We start from the raw sequence: 19,847 nt of genomic DNA on the forward strand, positions 1-19,847 counted from the left end.
GTGAACCCTGCTATATCAGGGTCTAAGCTATTTTAAAGCAAGGAGAAGGTTGCAGGACTTTTGTACTCAATAACAATTCATTCTGATTTTATTCTTAAGTCATGTCTGACATACTTTTCCCCCAGTGCCTTTTGACTTCTGCTTCTTCTGAAGTCTAAATTTCTGCAACATGTGAAGTTGGTGTCTAAGACATTTATAGCCTTCTTCTGTAGTATGTGAACCTGAGACTTCTTGTTTATTCATCCTAAATTAGTTTGCCTCAGATGACTAAATAGGGCCTCCCATACTGAATTGGATTGCTATTCCCACCATCTGTATGTTCATCATCTTAATCCTTTATTGATGTCAATCATGTGTCATATATGGGAAGATAAAAGAGAGAAATTACAAGTTGCATTTCCTTAGTGACCCAGGAATCAGAATCTATGGATATTTCGTTTTTTGTTTTTTTTTTGTTGTTGTTTTGGTTTTTTTTTTTTGTATAGTTTCCCAGAGTCCTTGTTTTCTTTGCTATCCTCATCAAATATTACTAAGAATGGATATGGAGATCCTGTTTTGCATATCTTGGAATTTCTCAAATCACTAAAATCTGTGCTCAATAAGCCTCTGTGTTATCTCTTGTCTCTCTTCCATCTTCAATCCCTTCCCTTGCCTTTGCTCTTTCCCTGAAAAAATAAACCTGTTGTTTCCTATGTGAACAAAGGGGACCCTTTGTTTTTCTTCTGACCCTAGAGCTACAGCCTTTTCTCCTCTTCAACTTCACTGCTAAACTGTTTGAAAATGTAGTTTCCCCTTTCTGTCTCAATTTATTTATATCAACTTCACTTTTGAATCAACAGTAATATGGGGCTGTCTGGTTTTAGCACTGAAAATCCCATGACCCAGGACATTCCTCAGCTGTGGACAAACTCACACAGCTGGTCACCTTAGACACCTCTTCCTCCCATAATCTCTACCTCTAATCACTCTTCAAATTCTGAGAGTTAAACTTCCTGCCTTTAAACCATTCTCTTCATTTGTTGTTGTTGTTGTTGTTGTTAGTTTCCTGGTTCAAATTCCCATCCACTCACGGCCTGTTGTACCAACTTCCTCAATGAAACAGACTCCCTTACTCAACTACCATAATATACTAGTCTTTCTAAAAGGCAAATTTGATTGTGTTACCCTGCTTCCTTGACATTCTAACAGATTGCCCCTGAAACACTATAAAACCTGAATCAGGTACTTCATGACCTTGTCCTTTTCTATCTGAATACTCTCACCTGCCGTTTCTTCTTCTGTAAGCTCTATTCATACATATTATTACACCCAGAACATACTATTTAAGCCTCACATTTCTACTGCTTTGTACATGCACTACCTTTTCCCAGAGTCCACACTCTACAGACTACCTGATATATCCTACTTATCCTCCACATCTCAGCCCAAGCACAGACTCCTCTTGGAAGCCATCAATACCCTTTCAGGCAGATGACAGTTCTCCAGGCTTTCTCTCTTGTATGTTCTTCCATTTAAAAACATACCTCATTGCATTAAGACAATCTCTTGTTTCTCTTTGCTACAAGATCCTTAAGGAGAAGCACTACATGTTCCCCTTTCATATTTCCTGAACCAGCAGAGTTTCTGTCTCAATAAAAAATTGTTGAATTAATGTTTAATGAAGTCATTGCATTATTTTTGTAACCCCTACACATACAGGAGGCAGGGTAGGTAAGAGTACCTAAGCAAGACCTTGTAAATAGGAACATACTCCCATTTTTTACCTTCCATGCCCTTGCACAATTACTTTATAAGTTGCACCCAGAACCTAAAGAGTGACCAAGAATGATTAGACTTATCAACACCTAAAAAAGGGCTAAAGATTTCCTTACTGTTCTTGCATCCCATACAGACAGGGTCTTATCTGCAGAACCTGTGAGAAGAGTGTTGGAACCAGGAAAAAACTCAATGCTGTTCACAGAATCCACATGTCCGTACAAAGTGCATCTGCATCTTTCACTGTGTAGACAGAAATGGAGAGTTCAAGTTTTAGGAGTTAGCACCTAAATGTTTCTTATGCTGTCTACACAATGCTAATGAAGTTAACTTAAGTATCTGAAGCGTAAGTAATTTTGTAAATGACAAAAATATACAAAAGCCACATTTTAAGGGAAAATTCTATAGTCACTTGACATCCTAAGCACTTTATAGAATTAGTAGCATACAACTGACTAAATTTAAGTTACCATCAATTTATAAAGTCACACCAACTGTCATTTATTCCTTCTCACGAAATGATTAAATAAAAATGGTCCCCATCTAATAAACGAATATGCTAAGAAAACAATGGAAGGCAAATGTTCAGGCTTCATTCTAAACCCACTGAATTCAATTCTGATCTCTACTGTTAGAAATAACTAAGAAAGAAATAAAACTGCAGTTTTGCCTTTTGCCACTTTATCAAAGTTTTTTTTTTTTTTTTTAAGGAAACAGTATATACAGAGCAGCATTATTTCCTGTTTGTAATGCTTAATTGCTTTTAATGAACTTCAGTGATAAGCATACTTTAAAAACAGAGAAAGAGTAGAAGCAGGATAATTAACAGTGCTGAGAACACAGGAGTCAATATAAGCACATTTCTAATAAGATAACCAGTTGTTTAAGCTCTGACCAACTGGCTCCTTTCTGGCTTGAGCCATGCCATATTCGGTAGTCTGGCGTAGTGGGAAAACCTCTGCAATGGGAGGCAGGAGACTGTGTTCCAGTCCTAACTTTGACAAGAGCTAGCAGGGTGACCAGGAGCAAGTTATTCAATCTCAGTGCCAGCAGCTTTCCTTCCTGTATGAATGAGATTACTTAATTTGATGTACTGAGAGGTCCAATCCAGCTCCAACATTCTGGGATTCTCTGACCAAGGTCATATATGTAAAAGGGAAGGGAAGAAGTCAAACTGAGCACAGCATCTAAGAACTGTTAGGAGCAAAGTTTGTTCCGCCTCACTTGATTTTGATGTTTTTTAAAAAAATCAAGAGATATTAAGATTTATGAATATATTACCACATATGTAAGTTACTCAGTGACACCCTCTGTGATTGAGTCTTTCCATATCAAAATTAAGTATTATATTAATTAATGTCAGGAACAAGAAAGTAAAATCAATAAATTCATTAATTAGGACCATTCTGTGTTAGCATCTTTATCTCAATATTTCTGAGAGAGCTTGATAATAGTGTGATTATTAAAGCTGATGATATGGGTCAGTATATATCAGGAGTTAACAAACTATGGCATATAGACTGGCTGCCTATTTTTGCAAATGTTTTATTAGAAGAGGCCAATTTGTTTACAATTGTCTGTTGCTACTTTCCCACTACTATAGCAGAGTTGCATAGTTATAAGAGAGACCATATGGTTCATAAGCTTAAAACATATAATACCTACTCCTTTAAGCTAATATATTTGGATATTTATAAGTATGCCTGGATTTTACTTCTGACAGTTTTTTCCTTTTTTGAGGTTAGTACTAAAATGTACAGAATAATTTCTTTTTTATTTTTAAGGACTTACTGTGTTATATAGACATTTTACATGCTATTTTCTAATGATTCCCAAAACATAAGTATAAAACATTTCTTTAAAAGTTTATACTCCAATGCCCACCATATTGAAATAATGACACTTAACTATTAAGGTAATTGTTCCAGAAGAGTAATTATTCTTTCTCCATAGCTTTATGGGGAAACAGACAGAGAGAGATTTTACAGAAAAATAAGAAGAATATATTTATTTTATTAAAGTAGTAAATTTTTAAGTTATATAGGATTTAACTATAAAACAAAATAAGCAGAAATAAAGGCAGTGCTGAAATTTAAGTAAATATTTTATTATTGTGAAATATCATTCCCTAAGAGACATCCTAACATTAAGAAAAAATATTAAAATTGTTATTTTTAATTATTTTATAACTTATAGAAAAGTAGAATTAAAAAAGGAAATGAACAAATGTATAATTCCTCCCTCTTTTTATACTTACCTCCCAATTTTCAAAATCACATTGTTAATACTACATCAAAAATCATAACACATATTTGATCAGTATTCACAAATCTCATAGCTGCTTAGTGACCCCCACCTGTCCTCCTAATTTTTATTTAACATATATTTAAATTAATCCTCTGTACCCATATATTTTTTTTTACATTTTCTTCATCATTCATTACTTCAAGAGCAATTTTGACTGGCTATAATATCTTGTTTCATCAATTTTTTCTCAAATGTTTATGAAGAAATTTTCCACTGTCTTATACCACAGGCAAAATCTGAGGCCAACCTAACCTCTGTTCCCATTTCCACTCAACTACCTTTGTGGATGATAGGCTTTCTATGCGCATTAGCCACGTAGGTCTTTCACAAACACCGCTGTTCAGAAATTTTATCATGGCATGACTTGATAGCTATTTCCATCTATTATTCTCAGACTATAATTATTCTACAAAAGTTGCTTCCACTATATCTTTAGGTTTTTCTCTTCCATTTATTCCATTTTTTTTCTTTAGGAACACCAACCAGGTTTTATTTTTATTTTGTCTCATTTGTCTCTACACCTAACATTTTGTTTATGATGCTTATATCCTTATTTTTTTTTCATTTTTTCACCCCTGCTCTTTATAATTCTCAATTGTGTTTATGTGTGTGTGTGTGTGTGTATGTGTGTGTGTGTGTAGAGGGGAGCCATCAAAAGCTTTGGTTTATGTTTTCTATTTCACTTATTTGCTGATATTTCTCAGTCTACTTTTCATATATGTCTACTGTGTTATAAAATCATAATGAAATGCTTGAGCATTTTTGATATTTCATCATATAAAATAAATTAAAAATAACATTTCTGTAATCTTTGAAAATATAGTGTATTTTCTATCTGAATTATTGATAACTTTGCTTAGGTAATTCCTTCTGCATTATATAGTCCCTAGTAGAATTTTGTTTATATTAATTTATTCTTCCATTTTTATAATTCTTCATAAGTTCAGGGTTGGTTTCTTTTTATTATGACTTATTTTTGAATGGGACAGCTACTTGCTAAATTAAATAGCAGAAAGAAAAAACTGGACGTATGTTATCTCTAATTTCTAATCAGGTTTGTTGTCTTCCACAAAGACTTACCACCAAGTGTGTTATTGTCCCGATCCCTAAGTTCATCACTCTTCCATTTTTGTATTTTAAAGTATAGATGTATCTTGTTGCAAAACCCCTTGAGTCACAAGCTCTGTATTAACTCTGAAGGCCCCTGCCCTCCTTACCACCTTCAATCTGTCTCATCTATGGCAATCTCCATTATCTTCTTTATCTAACAATAAAAATGTCTTGTTAGAATTTGTTTCTAACCATGTAGAGTAACCAGTACTTTACTTCTCCCCACACAATAAATAAATATAAAATTACACAAATTATGTAAAGCAACTGTTCTATGGCATTAAACTAAACACAGCACAAGATGGTAATCTTTTAGAGAAAGAAAAAGCTCAACATGAGCTCCACTACCCTCCTGACTTTCTGCTTGGAAGCACTTCCCTGATATTAAATGTAACAGCAGGACCCCAGTAGAATTGAAGTCTCTGTGAGACAAAAGGCAGTGAGAACAGTTAGGGCTGCTGATATGCCTGGAATTTGCAGTGTGGGGTACCTGAGAAAAGGGAACTGCACTGGAATGGCAGTAGTTTTTATGGGGATTTTCTAGGAATTGTTTGTCAAGGTCTAGATGGCATTTCTACAGAGTAAGATTCAATAGTCCTAGCAGAGATTTCCCCCTAGGAAATCTGTAGCTGAGAGCTGAACAGTAATACCAGAGACCAGGGACTGTTGGAAGACACTGTGCTTTAATCCCAACCAGAGTGAAGAGTACTCACTGGGCACCTCATACTTTCAGTTGGGACTCCAGAAAGACCCCACAGTAAAAGTGAGGGTCATCTTCATTAACTAAGTTCAAAAGCAAAGTAGACTTGTCTTGCCAAAAAATGAAACCAAGACAGAAAGGGCAAAAAGAATCTGCTGATAATGAAACTAATCACTAGGACAGAACTCACTACCTTTCATAGAAAGACCACCTAATATAGACTACCTGTAATTGCCATTAACAACATCCAGCATATAATTTTAAAAAATTACTACACATGTGAAGACGTAGTAAATGTGATCCATAATCAAGATAAAATCTCAGTAATAGAGATTCTAAGATGAATCAAATGTTGATTATAGAAGACAAAAAAGACTTCAACCATCTATTATAAATGTTTAAGGATAAAAAGACACAGTTACAATGCATGTGTAAATAAAGAATCTCAGAAGATAAATGGAGGGGTGCCTGGGTGGCTCAGTTGGTTCAGTGATTGACTCTTAATTTCGGCTAAGGTCATGATCCCACAGTTTGTAAGATCAAGCCCCGTGTTGGGCTCTGCACTGACAATGTGGGTCCTGTTTGGGATTCTCTCTCTCCCTCCCTCTCTCTGTTCTTCCCCTGTTCGTGTCCTCTCTTTCTCTCTCTCAAAATAAATAAACTTAAAAAAAGTGGAAACTATAAAAAAGAAGCACAGGGAGGAATTAATAAGTACAGTATGTGAAATAAAAATATCATTGATCTTTTGCAAATGATGATCAAAGATCATTTGCAAAATGGATATTACAGAAAAAAGGATAGGTGGGCTTGAATACAGATTAACAGAAATTATCTAATTTGAATAACAGAGTAAAAATATAGTATATAGTAAAATATAGATATAGTAAATATCTATATCACAGATCAGTCATCAGTAGGGAAATATCACATAGTCTAATGGATAAATAATGGGTTTCCAGAGTGGGGTGGAGAGTAGGAGAATGAGAGGAGTAGCACATTTCTGAAGAAATAATAACTACAAAATTCCCCAATTTGATGAAAAATACCAATATACAGATCCAAGAAATTCAACAAAGTCCAAGAGAGTAATAACAGAACATACCTAAGCATTTCATAGTCAAATTGCTAAAAGCAAAATATAAAACAAAAATCTTTAAATGGCTATAGATAAAAGAAACACAACATGTAGGAAACAATGGTATACATGACAGCTTACTTCTCAGCAGAAAAAAATAGAGACACGATATAATAGAACACATTTAAGGGCTGAAAATCCAATAATCAGTTAAAAATACCTTCCATAATGAGGATGAAATAAATTTTCAGATAAATGAAAGCTGAGAAAATTCAGCACCAGTAAATCTTTCCTATAAGAAATGCTAAAAAGAAGTTATTCACACTGAATGAAAATGGCATCTGATGGAAACATGTATATGGAGAAAATCATGCTGGCATTGGCTACTTGGAGTCTTTTGTGGTTCCATACAAATTTTAGGATTGTTCTAGCTCTGTGAAAACTGCTAGTATTTTGAAAATTTTTTTTAACGTTTTTATATTTATTTTTGAGACAGAGAGAGACAGAGCATGAACGGGGGAGGGTCAGAGAGAGGGAGACACATATTCTGAAACAGGCTCCAGGCTCTGAGCTGTCAGCATAGAGCCAGACGCGGGGCTTGAACTCACGGACCGCAAGATCATGGCCTGAGCTGAAGTTGGCCGCTTAACCGACTGAGCCACCCAGGCGCCCCGAAAACTGCTAGTATTTTGATAAGGGACTGCATTAAATGTGTAGATAGCTTTGGGCAGTACAGGCTTTTTTTTTTTTTTTTTTTTTTGACAGAGAGAGAGAAGAAAGTAGGGTTTGGGGAAGGGCAAAGGGAGAGGGATAGAGAATCTTAAGCAGCCTCCACACCCAGCAGGGAGCCCTACATCAAGCTCAGGAGCTATGTAAATACATGCTTTTAGAAAGGAGATGTATGTGTTAAAGGTATAGCAATTTTTTGAAAAATGTTTCATTTATTTTGAGAGGGAGGGAGAGAGAGAGAAAGAGAGAGAGAGAAAGAGAGAGAGAGAGAGAGAGAGAGAGAGAGAGAGCACACGCATGAGCAGGAGAAAGTGGCAGAGAGAGAGGGAGAATCTTAAGCAGGCTCCATGCTTAGTGCAGAGCCTAATGTAGGGCTTGATCCCATGACCATGAGATCGTGACCCGAGCTGAAATTGGGATTTGGACACTCACCTAACTGAGCAACACAGGGCCCTAGGGTAGCATAGACATCTTAATAATATTCATTATTCCAATCCATGAGCATGGGATGTTTTTCCATTTCTTTATGTAATCATCAATTTCCTTCATAAGTATTCTATAGTTTTTAGAGTATAGATATTTTACCTCTTTGGTTAGGTTGATTCCTAGGTATCTTATGGTTTTTGTACAATTATAAATGGGATTGATTCCTTGATTTCTCTTTCTACTGTTTCGTTATTGGTGTATCGAAATGCAACAGATTTCCGTAAGTTGCTTTTAAAATTCAACACCCCTAAAATAAATAATACAGTTAAGAAATGGGCAGAAGACATGAACAGACATTTTCCAAAGACATCCAGGTGGCTAACAGACCCATGAAAAGATGTTAAACATCACTTATCATCAGAGAAAGACAAATCGAAACCACGGTGAGATTATCACCTCACACAGGACACAAAAGATACTGGCAAGGACATGGAGAAAAGCGAACCCTCTTACATAGCTGATGGGAATACAAACTGGTACAGCCACTCTGGAAAACAGTATAGTGATTCTTCAAAAAAGTTAAAAATAGAACTATCTGATGACCCAGAAATTGCATTACTAGGTATTTTCCCAAAGGACATGAAAATACTGATTCGAAGGGGCACATGCACCCCGATGATTACAGCAGCATTTCAACAAGAGCCAAATTATGCAAAGAGCCCAAATGTTGATCAACTGATGAATGGAGAAAGAAGATGTGGTGTATATATGTGTGTGTGTATGTATGTATGTACATACATTACCCAGTACATGTACCTGTACACACATTACTCAGTCATCAAAAAGGATGAAATCTTGCCATTTGCAATGATGTGCATAGATCTAGAATGTATTATGTTAAGCAAAATAAGTCAGAGAAAAACAAATACCATATGATTTCACTCATATATAGAATTTAAGAAACAAAACAGAGGAACACAGGGGAGAGGGAAAAAAAGAGAGAGAGAGAAAGACAGCCATAAGAGATACTTAACTATAGAGAACAAACTGAGGGTTGATTAATGGAGGGAAGTGGGTGGCGGATGGGCTACATTGTTGATGGGTATTAAGGAGGACACTTATTGTGATGAGTACTGGGTGTATATGTAAGTAATGAATCACTAAATTCTATACCTGAAACCAATTTTACCATATTTAACTAACTAGAATTTAAATGAATTTAGATTTAAACAAAAACTTGAAAAAGATAAAAAAAAGAAGAACAGATAATATGTGGTTATAGAAACCAGAACAGTATTTGCTAGAGGGAGTAGGCACTGATTAAATAAAGACACAAGGAAACTTTCTGTGGTCACAGAAATCGTCTATATCTGCATTAGTTTCAAAGTTATATACATTTGTTAAAATTCATCTAATTGAACGGTTAATAACTGTTCATTGCACTGGATGGATATATTACCTCAACTAAACAACTAAAAACAAATATGGCTTGCCAGAATACTTTTTCCCTCTACCTTCACTCTCCTGATATTTATGGCATTGTAAATATTCTAGAATATATATTTCTGTGAATAACTGAATATTTATAGTGATCCTATTCTCTTATCAAGTATGTTTCTCATACAAGCATGGATCAAGTACATGCATCTTCATAGATGGACAGAGAATCTTTAATATTTAAAATAGCTATACCATTGGGGCACCACACTGAGCAGAGAGCCTGCTTAAGGTTCTCCTTCTCTCTGCCTCTCCCCCCTCCCCCCGCTCTCTCTTAAAATAAATAAACATTTAAAAAATAGTTATACCATTAGCATATACATCTTTTCCTTTCTAAAGGTATGTATTTACATAGCTCTTGGGAGGTCTTTCATGTTTAATTAAAAGGAAGTAAACAGGAAAGAAACATAAAAAATAAAAATCCGCAAGAGATTTAATGAACACAATACAAGTGAGAGAAAACACAATCGATACAGATGAATGCATAAGAAAGAAACAGCATGAACAATATATAAAACAATGATTAATATTTCTAGCCTATTAAATGTTAGCGAATAGATTTCTATCTGTGACAAAATTAAGATTATTATTTGTAAGTAGTTCATTAGTTGTAACTTTTTAGAAGACTATTTACTAAAGAGAAAAATTCTGAATATGATATTTTTAATTGAAGCATTTAAACTTACAAAGAATTATGCTTTTAACTTAAAAGTATCTTTTAACAGATATAATTTTCCATTAAACTAAAAAGTCTATTCCAAAATTTGGTAGTATTTTTAAAAGCAAATGCAACAGTATTACAAATATGATTATATCTGGTTCATCCTAACAAAGATATAACAAATATACGTACACAGAAAATGTATTGTTCTAATATGTGTCCTTGCATATACACACTATAGGTAAAATACTGTGCATGTCTAGAATTTATGTTCAGCCTTTGTTGTTCATTAAAACCCAATTCATTTATTTAGGAGTCTATTCATATATGGTGTTGGGATAGAGGGAGCAATTTCTCAATGATATAGCTCACATAGTTTCCCAAGTGAAAAGGAAAAGCTGGGTCTTCACATAGCTTAACAGAAGAAAGAACTGCTGAAGGGGGAAAGAAATCTGCTCACGAGCCACTGGTTTAAGGTGTGGGGCATTCCAGGCAGACAGGCTGCAAGAGCAGGCTTGTGAGAGATTAATTAGCTGCCAGAGCAGGGAGTTCCATTCAAAATTTCTTTGCAAGGTGAAAATGGACTAAAGTGATGGAGCATGACAGCACCACAAGGGATGGAAATGATTTGTACACTTCCATCAAAAACATAAACACTGAAGCCTGATGCAATTTTCTCTCTTTTGCCCTGTCGGCTGTTTTCCTAACATTTTTGTAGGAAGAAGTTAGTTCATAAGCAATGGCTCTTCATTAACTCACCTCCTGCTTTTCCTTTATTTCCTCTTTTCCCTTGATTTAATTTATTATTCTGGTAAGTGAATGATGAATATTTTTCTGAATTTTCAGCTCATTATAAAACAAAGTTATCTACTCTTCTAGAGCAGATACATTTTCACTTAAAACGTATTTCCCATACATATGCTAACATACAAGATGACAACATTTTAACATAGTTTCTCTTCATGAGGCATTAAATTTTAGGAGTTTTATTTTCTTTGGTGTGTTTGTTTTAACACTATTAATATTGAATATACAATTGCACTTTTAAAACTTCAAGCTTGTATGAATTTACAGATCAACACAATATTAAGACAAGCATGGAACATTTACAAAAAAGCAGCACAATATGTATCTCTGAAGATAAAAGCTAAAAAAAGTCTATTCTTGTTTTGAAAAAGAGGATTAGCATTCATTAACTTATTAATACTTAGTAAATACCTGGATTTTAAATAGTGTTTATATAATTGAGTCAACCTGCAATAATAAAATTTATCACTAGGCTTAGCCAATAATTCTTTGTGAAATACCTAAATCTAAGAATCCAACATGAACATTAGTGAAACCTATTTATATCCTCATACTGTAATTCATAGCATCCAGTTCACTGAGGGATTCCTCCCCACCCTGGTTTATTTTTAAAAGTTTATACATAAGCTATTTTAAGATCCACCAGAATTAGCATCTCAGCAAGGCAAAATCCTCAAGTGACATCCAAAATTTGACTTCAAAAGTTAACAACACTTTAATAATGAGAGCCTTTTGTTTTATATTACTGTAAATTATATAAAATCCATCATGCAATAGTTTCCTTGTGACCATGGAATTCAGTTGAACATTTAGTAGAGAGAGTGATTTTTAAACAAAATCTATCAGGGAGTCTTCCATAAGCCCTATCTTAAAGTTCACCATAACCTATCATGACATAACAAACTATCATGAAGTTTGAGTATCTCACCCAGGAAGGCTCATGAATAGGCCACAGCTTCGAAACTATAAAATTTCTTGGCCAAAACCCTTGGCAATAAACATACAATCTGAGCCTCACCCCCAAATGGTAATAAAATTCCACTCCACATGTGTAAACATAGGGCAGATTCTTGGTAAGCTCAAAATATTTGGAATACAGCCAGGATTTAGGGAATAGAAGCAAAAGGTGAATAAATTAAATAACTATAGTAGAGCTGGGATTCACTCAGAGTACTCTCAAGTCCTCACTCAGATTTTCTGATCAGTCAACTGACCTGTTTTTGCAAAGAGCAAGGTTTTGCAAAGGGAGAGGGTTAAGAGGCTGGAGTGCACAACTGGTAACAGTGAGAAAAAGTAGATGCTTGGCAGTTTATACCAGTAAACTGGATAATGGAAAAACTAAAATAAAAAGACCAAATATTGAAATGACATCTTGGGGCAAATTAATAAAGACAAAAGCAAATAATTCTGTATATTCCAACAGCCCCTACATTTAAAATTGTAGTTTAAACACACCTGTTGAGTGCCAACTATCCTAAGCATTTTGCATGTGTAAACAGCACTGTGAATACCACTGGCCCTATCTATTCACAGATTCTGGATTTGTGAACTGTCTACTCACTAACATGTATTTATAACACCCAAATCAATGCTTTCGTAGACATTCATAGATATAGACATGCACAGAGTGGCAAAAAATTTCAAGTCACAAGATGTGACATTGCACGCTGAGGTCAAGCTAAGTAAAACTCTGCCTTCTTGCTCCAGCTCTCCTACTGTAAGCAGTGTCCTTTTGCAGTCTACTTAGTTCCGTGGTTTTATTTTTTTTCACAGTTTTGTGCTTTTTTGTGGTGATTTTTGTGGCTTTGCTGTTTAAAGTGCCTCCCCAGTGCAGTGTTGTCTGGTGTCTGTAAGTGCGTGAAAGCTGTAATATCACTTATGCAGAAAATGGTTAGACAAACTTTGTTCATATGTCAGCAAATAGTGCTTTTTGACTATAATTTCAGTGTGAATGAATCAACACATATTAAATACTGCATCTTTAAACAGAAACACACACAAAACTAGGTTAAATATTGATTAATTGACAAATTAACTTGCAGGAAACTAACCCTGTATTTCTCCTGGGCACAATGTTTCCATATTCACTAATCCAGTATTTTTGGTGATTTTATAAAATATAACAATCTTGAATAAGAAGAACCAACTACACTTATAATTTATCCAGTTTGAAGATAAGGAAACCAAAGTATACAAAGTCTAGATAACTTGCTCAATATCACATATGTACTTAGTGATGGAGGTAGGATTATTCTTCCCAAACAGTTGGCTTAATACCATGTACTTTTAACCACTATCTACATAATCTTCCACACTGCCTATCATAATGTCAAGTCAGGACTTTGGGTTATCAGCCAGTGATGAAATTTTGCTTTGCAGGTAGAAAATGCAACATTCATTTTAGGAGGATTTTCATTAAGAAATAGTTACTATTTAAAATGTTTCAGTGCTGGGGCGCCTGGGTGGCGCAGTCGGTTAAGCGTCCGACTTCAGCCAGGTCACGATCTCGCGGTCCGTGAGTTCGAGCCCCGCGTCAGGCTCTGGGCTGATGGCTCGGAGCCTGGAGCCTGTTTCCGATTCTGTGTCTCCCTCTCTCTCTGCCCCTCCCCCGTTCATGCTCTGTCTCTCTCTGTCCCAAAAATAAATAAAAAACATTAAAAAAAAAATTAAAAAAAAAATAAAAATAAAAATAAAATGTTTCAGTGCTATTTAAAGTGTTTCAATAAAGGTGAAATGTTTATTGCCTATAAAATTAATTTGTATTAACCCATACTCCACAGTACCAAATAAATCAACTTTTATGAATTAGAAACATTAGAAACACATAAAACAAAAGTTATGTGGTCTGATACAGTGGCCCATTGCAGTTGACTTATGTCGCTTTATAAGATAGTGGTTTATATATTTTCCTAATTCCACATTCAGTGATTTCACTTGGGTCATTTGAAATTGGTCATGGTGGTAGTATTTATACCGTGGAAATTGGCAAATTCTACATACCAGAGCCTACGTTTTTCTGAAAGTAGGTTTATAAACACACACTGCTTGGGTGTCTGGGTGGCTCAGTTGGTTAAGTGTCTGACTTTAGCTCAGGTCATGATCTTGTGGTTCATGAGTTCAAGTCCAGCATCGGGCTCTGTGCTGACAGCTCAGAGCCTGGATCCCACTTCGGATTCTGTGTCTCCCTCTCTCTCTGTTCCTCCCCCATTTGCACTTTGTCTCACTGTCTCTCAAAAATGAATAATAAATAAATACACACACACACACACACACACACACTGCCTGATGTGATGATCCTTGGTTTAGCCAGAGTTTTCCTTTCAAATATATATGAATTACTTAAAGATTTCTTTAAAATTTTTTTTAATCTTTATTTATTTTTGAGAGACAGAGTATGAGCAAGGGAGGATCAGGGAGAGAGGGAGACACAGAATCCGAAGCAGGCTCCAGGCCCTGAGCTGTCAGCACAGAGCCCAACGCAGGACTGAGCCACCCAGGCGTCCCTAAAGTTTTCTTTAAAATCCCAGTTATCATCTGATTGCCTGTACTGAGTTTCCTTGGCATTTCTTATTTTATTTATTTTGTTTTGTCTTTTGTTTATGTTTTAATCCAGCACATGATACTCATAAGAGTAAGAATGAACATGAGAATGAATATAACTGCCGAAGTTCTCTTTATTTATTTACTTAATTTTTAAATTTAATTTATTTGAGAAAGAGAGATTGAAAGTGCATGTGCAAATGTGAGCAGGGTGAGGGGCAGGGAGAGAGAGGAGAGAGAATCCCAAGCAGCCTTGACACTGTCATTGCAGAACCCGATGTGGGGCTCATTCCCACGAATTGTGAGATCATCACCTGAGCCGAAGTCAAGAGTCGAATGTTCAACCGACTGAGCCACCCAGGTGCCCCAGTGCCGCTGTTCTTACGGATGCAGTAATAAACTACTTCTTCAGTAAATACCTGAACTCTCCCTTTACTTTCAGGGCACAGGTTTGTTCCCTGCCATCCATACCTTCTAGGTCATTTGGTACCTACTACACAGTCTAAACTGATTCAAATATTGCCCGTGAATAGTATTACAAAGGACAGAAAGAATTAGAAATAAAATGTCCCATTACGGAGTTGACTCTCATGGTCTGGGATTCTCAAAGTTAACAGACTAAGTAAAATAATTACTTCTGCTTTAGAACCTATGTCTTATGAGGCGGAATGAGGGAAGCCAATCCCTCGTGTGCCTGAGACTCAGACCTGAATAAGAAAGAGTGAAAGCTTATACACTTCAATCATATGGTGCTGCTTTTGTATCTTCTGTAGTTAGGTCAGTTTTTTAAAGAACTTTTGCTTCTACAAATTCTATGACTTAAAAGTATTAAATGTCTTTTTTATATTCAAAAATGGTCAGGAGAGTTGTTTTGAAGTGTATCTTTAAGAATAATTTAAACAAAAAGGGAAATAAATTAGCTTCAAAGATGATTGCAAGTGACTCACTGTTAACTATAAGCTTATCAACAGATGTAACATTAAATACTTGAAATCCAAAAACCACTTCTGAAATCATCTGTTTAACTTCTCACTACTTATATATATATATATATATATATATATATATATAAACAAAGTATAGTTGATGTACCATGTTATATTTGTTTCAAGTGTACAACATAGAGATTTGAAAATTCTGTACATTACTCAGTGCTCAGCACAATAAATGTTGTCATCATGTCACTAGACATTATTACAATATTATTGATTATATTTCCTGTGCTGCACTTTTCATCTCTACAACTTATTTATTTTATAACTGAAAGTCTGTACCTCGTAATCTTCTTTACCTATTTTGTCCATCCCTTATACCTTCCTCACTACCAACCATGTTTGTTCTCTGTATTTATGAGTCCATTTCTATTTTTTGTTTGTTCATTTATTTTGTACTTTAGATTCCACATATAAGCAAAATCATATGGTATTTGTCATTCTCTGTTTGAATTATTTCACTTAGCATAGTATCTTCTAGGTCCATCCATGCTGTGCCATGTTGTTGCAAATGCAAAAATCTCATTTTTTAAGCTTTTAAAAAATGTTTATTTATTTTTGAGAGAGAGACAGAGTGAGAGCAGGTGAGGGGCAGAGAGAGAGGGAGACACAGAATCCGAAGCAGGTCTAAGCTTGGAGCTGTCAGCACAGAGCCCAATGTGGGGCTTGAACTCACGAACTGTGAGATCATGACCTGAGCCGAAGTTGATGCTTAACCCACTGAGCCACCCAGGCACCCTGATCACATTATTTTTTTTATGGTTGAGTAATTTTCCAGTGTGTGTGTGTGTGTGTGTGTGTGTGTGTGTGTGTGTTTAGCATAGGCAGTAATCTCTAGGACATCAGCTTTAGCAACATATTTGTAGATAAAACAAAAGCAAAAATATACTATTGGGACTACACCAAAATAAAAAGCTTTTGCACAGTGAAGGAACTATCAATAAAAGAAAAAGGCAACCTAATAAATGGGAAAAGATCATTTACAAATGATATATCTGATAAGGAGTTAATATCCAAAATATATAAAGAACTTAACACAACTCAACACCAAAAAACCAAATAATTTGATTAAAAAATGGGCAGAGGACCTAAATAGACTTTTGCAAAGATGACATACAGATAGCCAACAAGCAGATGAAAAAAATGCTCATCAGCACTAATCATCAGGGAATGCAAATCAAAACCACAATGAGATATCACCTTGCACTAATCAGAATGCTGGTACCAAAAAGATAGTAAGTAACAAGTGTTGGAGAGAAATGTGGAGAAAAGAGAAGCCTAGTGTATTGTTGGTGGAAATGTAAATTGGCAAAACCACCATAGGAAACAGTATAGAGGTTCCTCAAAATATTAAAAATATAAGTACTATATGATCCAGTAATCCCACTACTGGGTATTTCCCCTCCAAAAAACCACTAATTCACAAAGATATATGCACCCCTATGTTTATTACAGCATTATTTGCAATCATGGAGATGTGGAAGAAACCTGTGTCCATGGATAGATTAATGGATACAAAATATTTTAATATAATATAATCACAAGTAACCACACTAATACATTTGAATCTTATACCTGTTTTCCAGGACAACAGGTCTTGGAAGAGATTTGTGTCAGAAACCAGATATCAGTAATGAGAAAAGTTAGTGGCAAAAGGCAAGACTTCTAGACACAGAAGCTTTGCTCTAGGAGAGTAGGAATCCCAGCAAGAAAAATAGAAAGTAGACAAAGAAGGGCTGAAATGAGAGGAAAAAACCCTTAGATTATCCAAGGATTGGATGTTTGAGAAAAGAGATTCAATCCAGCTGTTTCCTTATGCTCAGAGCTTTCATTCAAAGCTTGGTGTCTTGTGACCATAAATGGGTGAAAGATGAACGGACACAGAACACCCATCTGTCACATCATCCTATTCCTTCATAGCACCAATCACTAGGTGAAATTAGGTTGATTGCTTATTCATGTTCTTGAAATCTCTCCCTCCCATCAGTCCTGCCTAAAGTTACATACCCCATGAAGACTCTGGCCTTATCTGGCATGTTTATTGTCTGATAGCAATAACCAGAGGAGGTACTCAATGAATATTTCTAATTATTAATGAAACTGAAGATGTGCACGAACTGTGAAGAGATACCACTACTTCCCAATACTTAATCTTAGTCCAATATCCTTCCCTTTCACCCAAAAATACTGATTATGTTGTTTAAAAATGAACTTACTACACTTATGAGGATTTCAATTACCTTAGGAAAAAAAAGAATTGTATATCAACACAAATGATATAAGAATTATTTCTACCTGAAAACCCATAGAAACTGATGGTATTTTAGTTTTTATTTTTCTCATGAAAAGTAGAATTTAAGTAGGCTTAAACTTCTGATCTTAATTCACAAGCTTACCCTTAGGAACAAAAGCTTCTTAAAAGTATTAAATTAATGAATTCTTTGTCACCATCCTTGATGGTATCAATCTAAGGGCCCCATTTTTCCACTGTGAAAGTAAAATGTCAGTGAAAATGATCACTTTTAAATTTTTGAATGAGGATGGAACCATAGGTAAAGACAATATGGTGACATATTGTAAGCCAATCAGGGGACATTAGCTGTGTCACATGTTCAGTGCTCCTTGAAACTTTATCCTATTGCTGCTACCAGCTTCTTTTCAGAGTGGCTTGATATGAAATGGTGAAATGAGAAGTTTATTTTTGGAAATTCAGGTCCCCATTAGTCTCTCTGCTATGTATGCCTAACCCTTCTGAGTTGGAAAAAAAAAAACACACACAAAAAACCCCCACAACCTCTTATGGTGATACTTCACACAGAGTCATTTTCATTTTCTAAAAGTGAATGGTATGGAACCATCTGTACACTCTCATTCCAGTCCCTGGTGTATCTTACGATTTTCTCCTCTTCTTATTCTTTAATAAATTCTATAACAAATGAAAGCAAGAGTGAAAGATGGGGATTATTGGCAGAAGTTATGTGAAACTCTAGAAGGAATACAATTAAACCCAGATTGAACTTCCTAAGTCAGGATACGTTTCTTTATTAATATCTTCTCTAGAAATGAAAATACTGGAAATGGTAAACACAATTTAAATAGAGATCATTTTTCTCAATCAGTCCAATTTTTCTGTTTACCTAATGGCCTAAGGATGTTATCCTTTTCCAGACCCCAGAGCTTTCTACCCACCAAACAAGAATATAAAATACATAAAAGCAAAAAAAAAAAAAGGCGGGGGGCAAATAGCTTGGGAATAGCTGGAAGGAGAGTCTCCTCATTACTTGACTTTCATTTTAAGTGCCTCTGATTCAATGGCTAAAATATAGCTGACTTTTTTCAATATCTCTTTATACTGAGTACAGTGACTATACATTCCAGATTTTCCTGACATTGTTGAATTTGTACAATTTTATGATTTTTAATAAATAAAACACATATAATATAATGTCTTAAATGTAATTTACTTTCAATGTATGTAAAATAGTTACATGAATTATTTACAAATCAGACTAAATTTTTTGTCAGGATATAGCAACTAGGTATTTGTTTAAAATTATATTTTGGAATGAATTTTTCTTTATCACCAGTGTGCCTGGTGATATCAAAGCATGAGGCTATTCCTCTATGACATATAATTTATTGAAATATCAATTAACATTTATATTCCTGGTATTTTCCCCCTTATACCTCAGTTTAATCAGGGAGAGAACTTTTGTAATTCCTTGCCTCTACAATGTTGGCTGGACAGAAAGCAGAAACTACCTGGAGTCAAAGGTATTTGTTATCCATTGTAAACTGATAAGAAGAGAAACTACACTTGATCTTAGCCAAAAGGCCGAAAAGCAATGTTTTTGTTATCCATTGTAAAATTTTAACTCAAGCTAGTATCTCTGAAGGGAAGAAGTTGCTGGAAAGCTTCTAAGGAAAATGAGAAAGAGTGAGAGGGGTAGAGATGCTTATCAGGCTCTTTGAGAAGGAAAGAATTTCATACCACTCCATTGCAGTGCCTGGAGAAGGTGGCCACCTCCCAGATATGGTCTCATGGCTGATGTGGAAGATTGGGTCATAGGCCCAAGGCTCACTCTTTGTCCAAAAATATTCTATGAATGACACCAAAGTAACATATATCACCACAGAGCTGGGATATTGAGCATCCCAGCAGTAGGCTGATAACCAGTGACTAGAAAAGGCTCCTGATTACTATGGCTGAATAAGGTCCTGGAACCTCACTGCAATTCAAGGGAAGGG

The 19,847-nt window shown here is 35.3% G+C and overlaps 1 protein-coding gene and 1 pseudogene across 2 annotated transcripts in view; both read right to left on the reverse strand.

The window, feature by feature from the left end:
- The window catches only part of SPAG16 (sperm associated antigen 16), a 1,005,541-nt gene that overhangs the window by 375,473 nt on the left and 610,221 nt on the right, over positions 1 to 19,847 (reverse strand). For both annotated transcript variants that reach the window (XM_058706052.1, XM_058706047.1), the window contains one exon: positions 1,872 to 1,998. In XM_058706052.1, coding sequence (XP_058562035.1) covers positions 1,872 to 1,998 — 127 coding nt within the window. The remainder of the gene's footprint in view (positions 1 to 1,871; positions 1,999 to 19,847) is intronic.
- Positions 19,353 to 19,446, reverse strand: LOC131505716 (U2 spliceosomal RNA; annotated as a pseudogene).

The sequence above is a fragment of the Neofelis nebulosa genome, chromosome 2 (genome assembly GCF_028018385.1).
Source record: "Neofelis nebulosa isolate mNeoNeb1 chromosome 2, mNeoNeb1.pri, whole genome shotgun sequence".
Taxonomy (NCBI): Eukaryota; Metazoa; Chordata; class Mammalia; order Carnivora; family Felidae; genus Neofelis; species Neofelis nebulosa.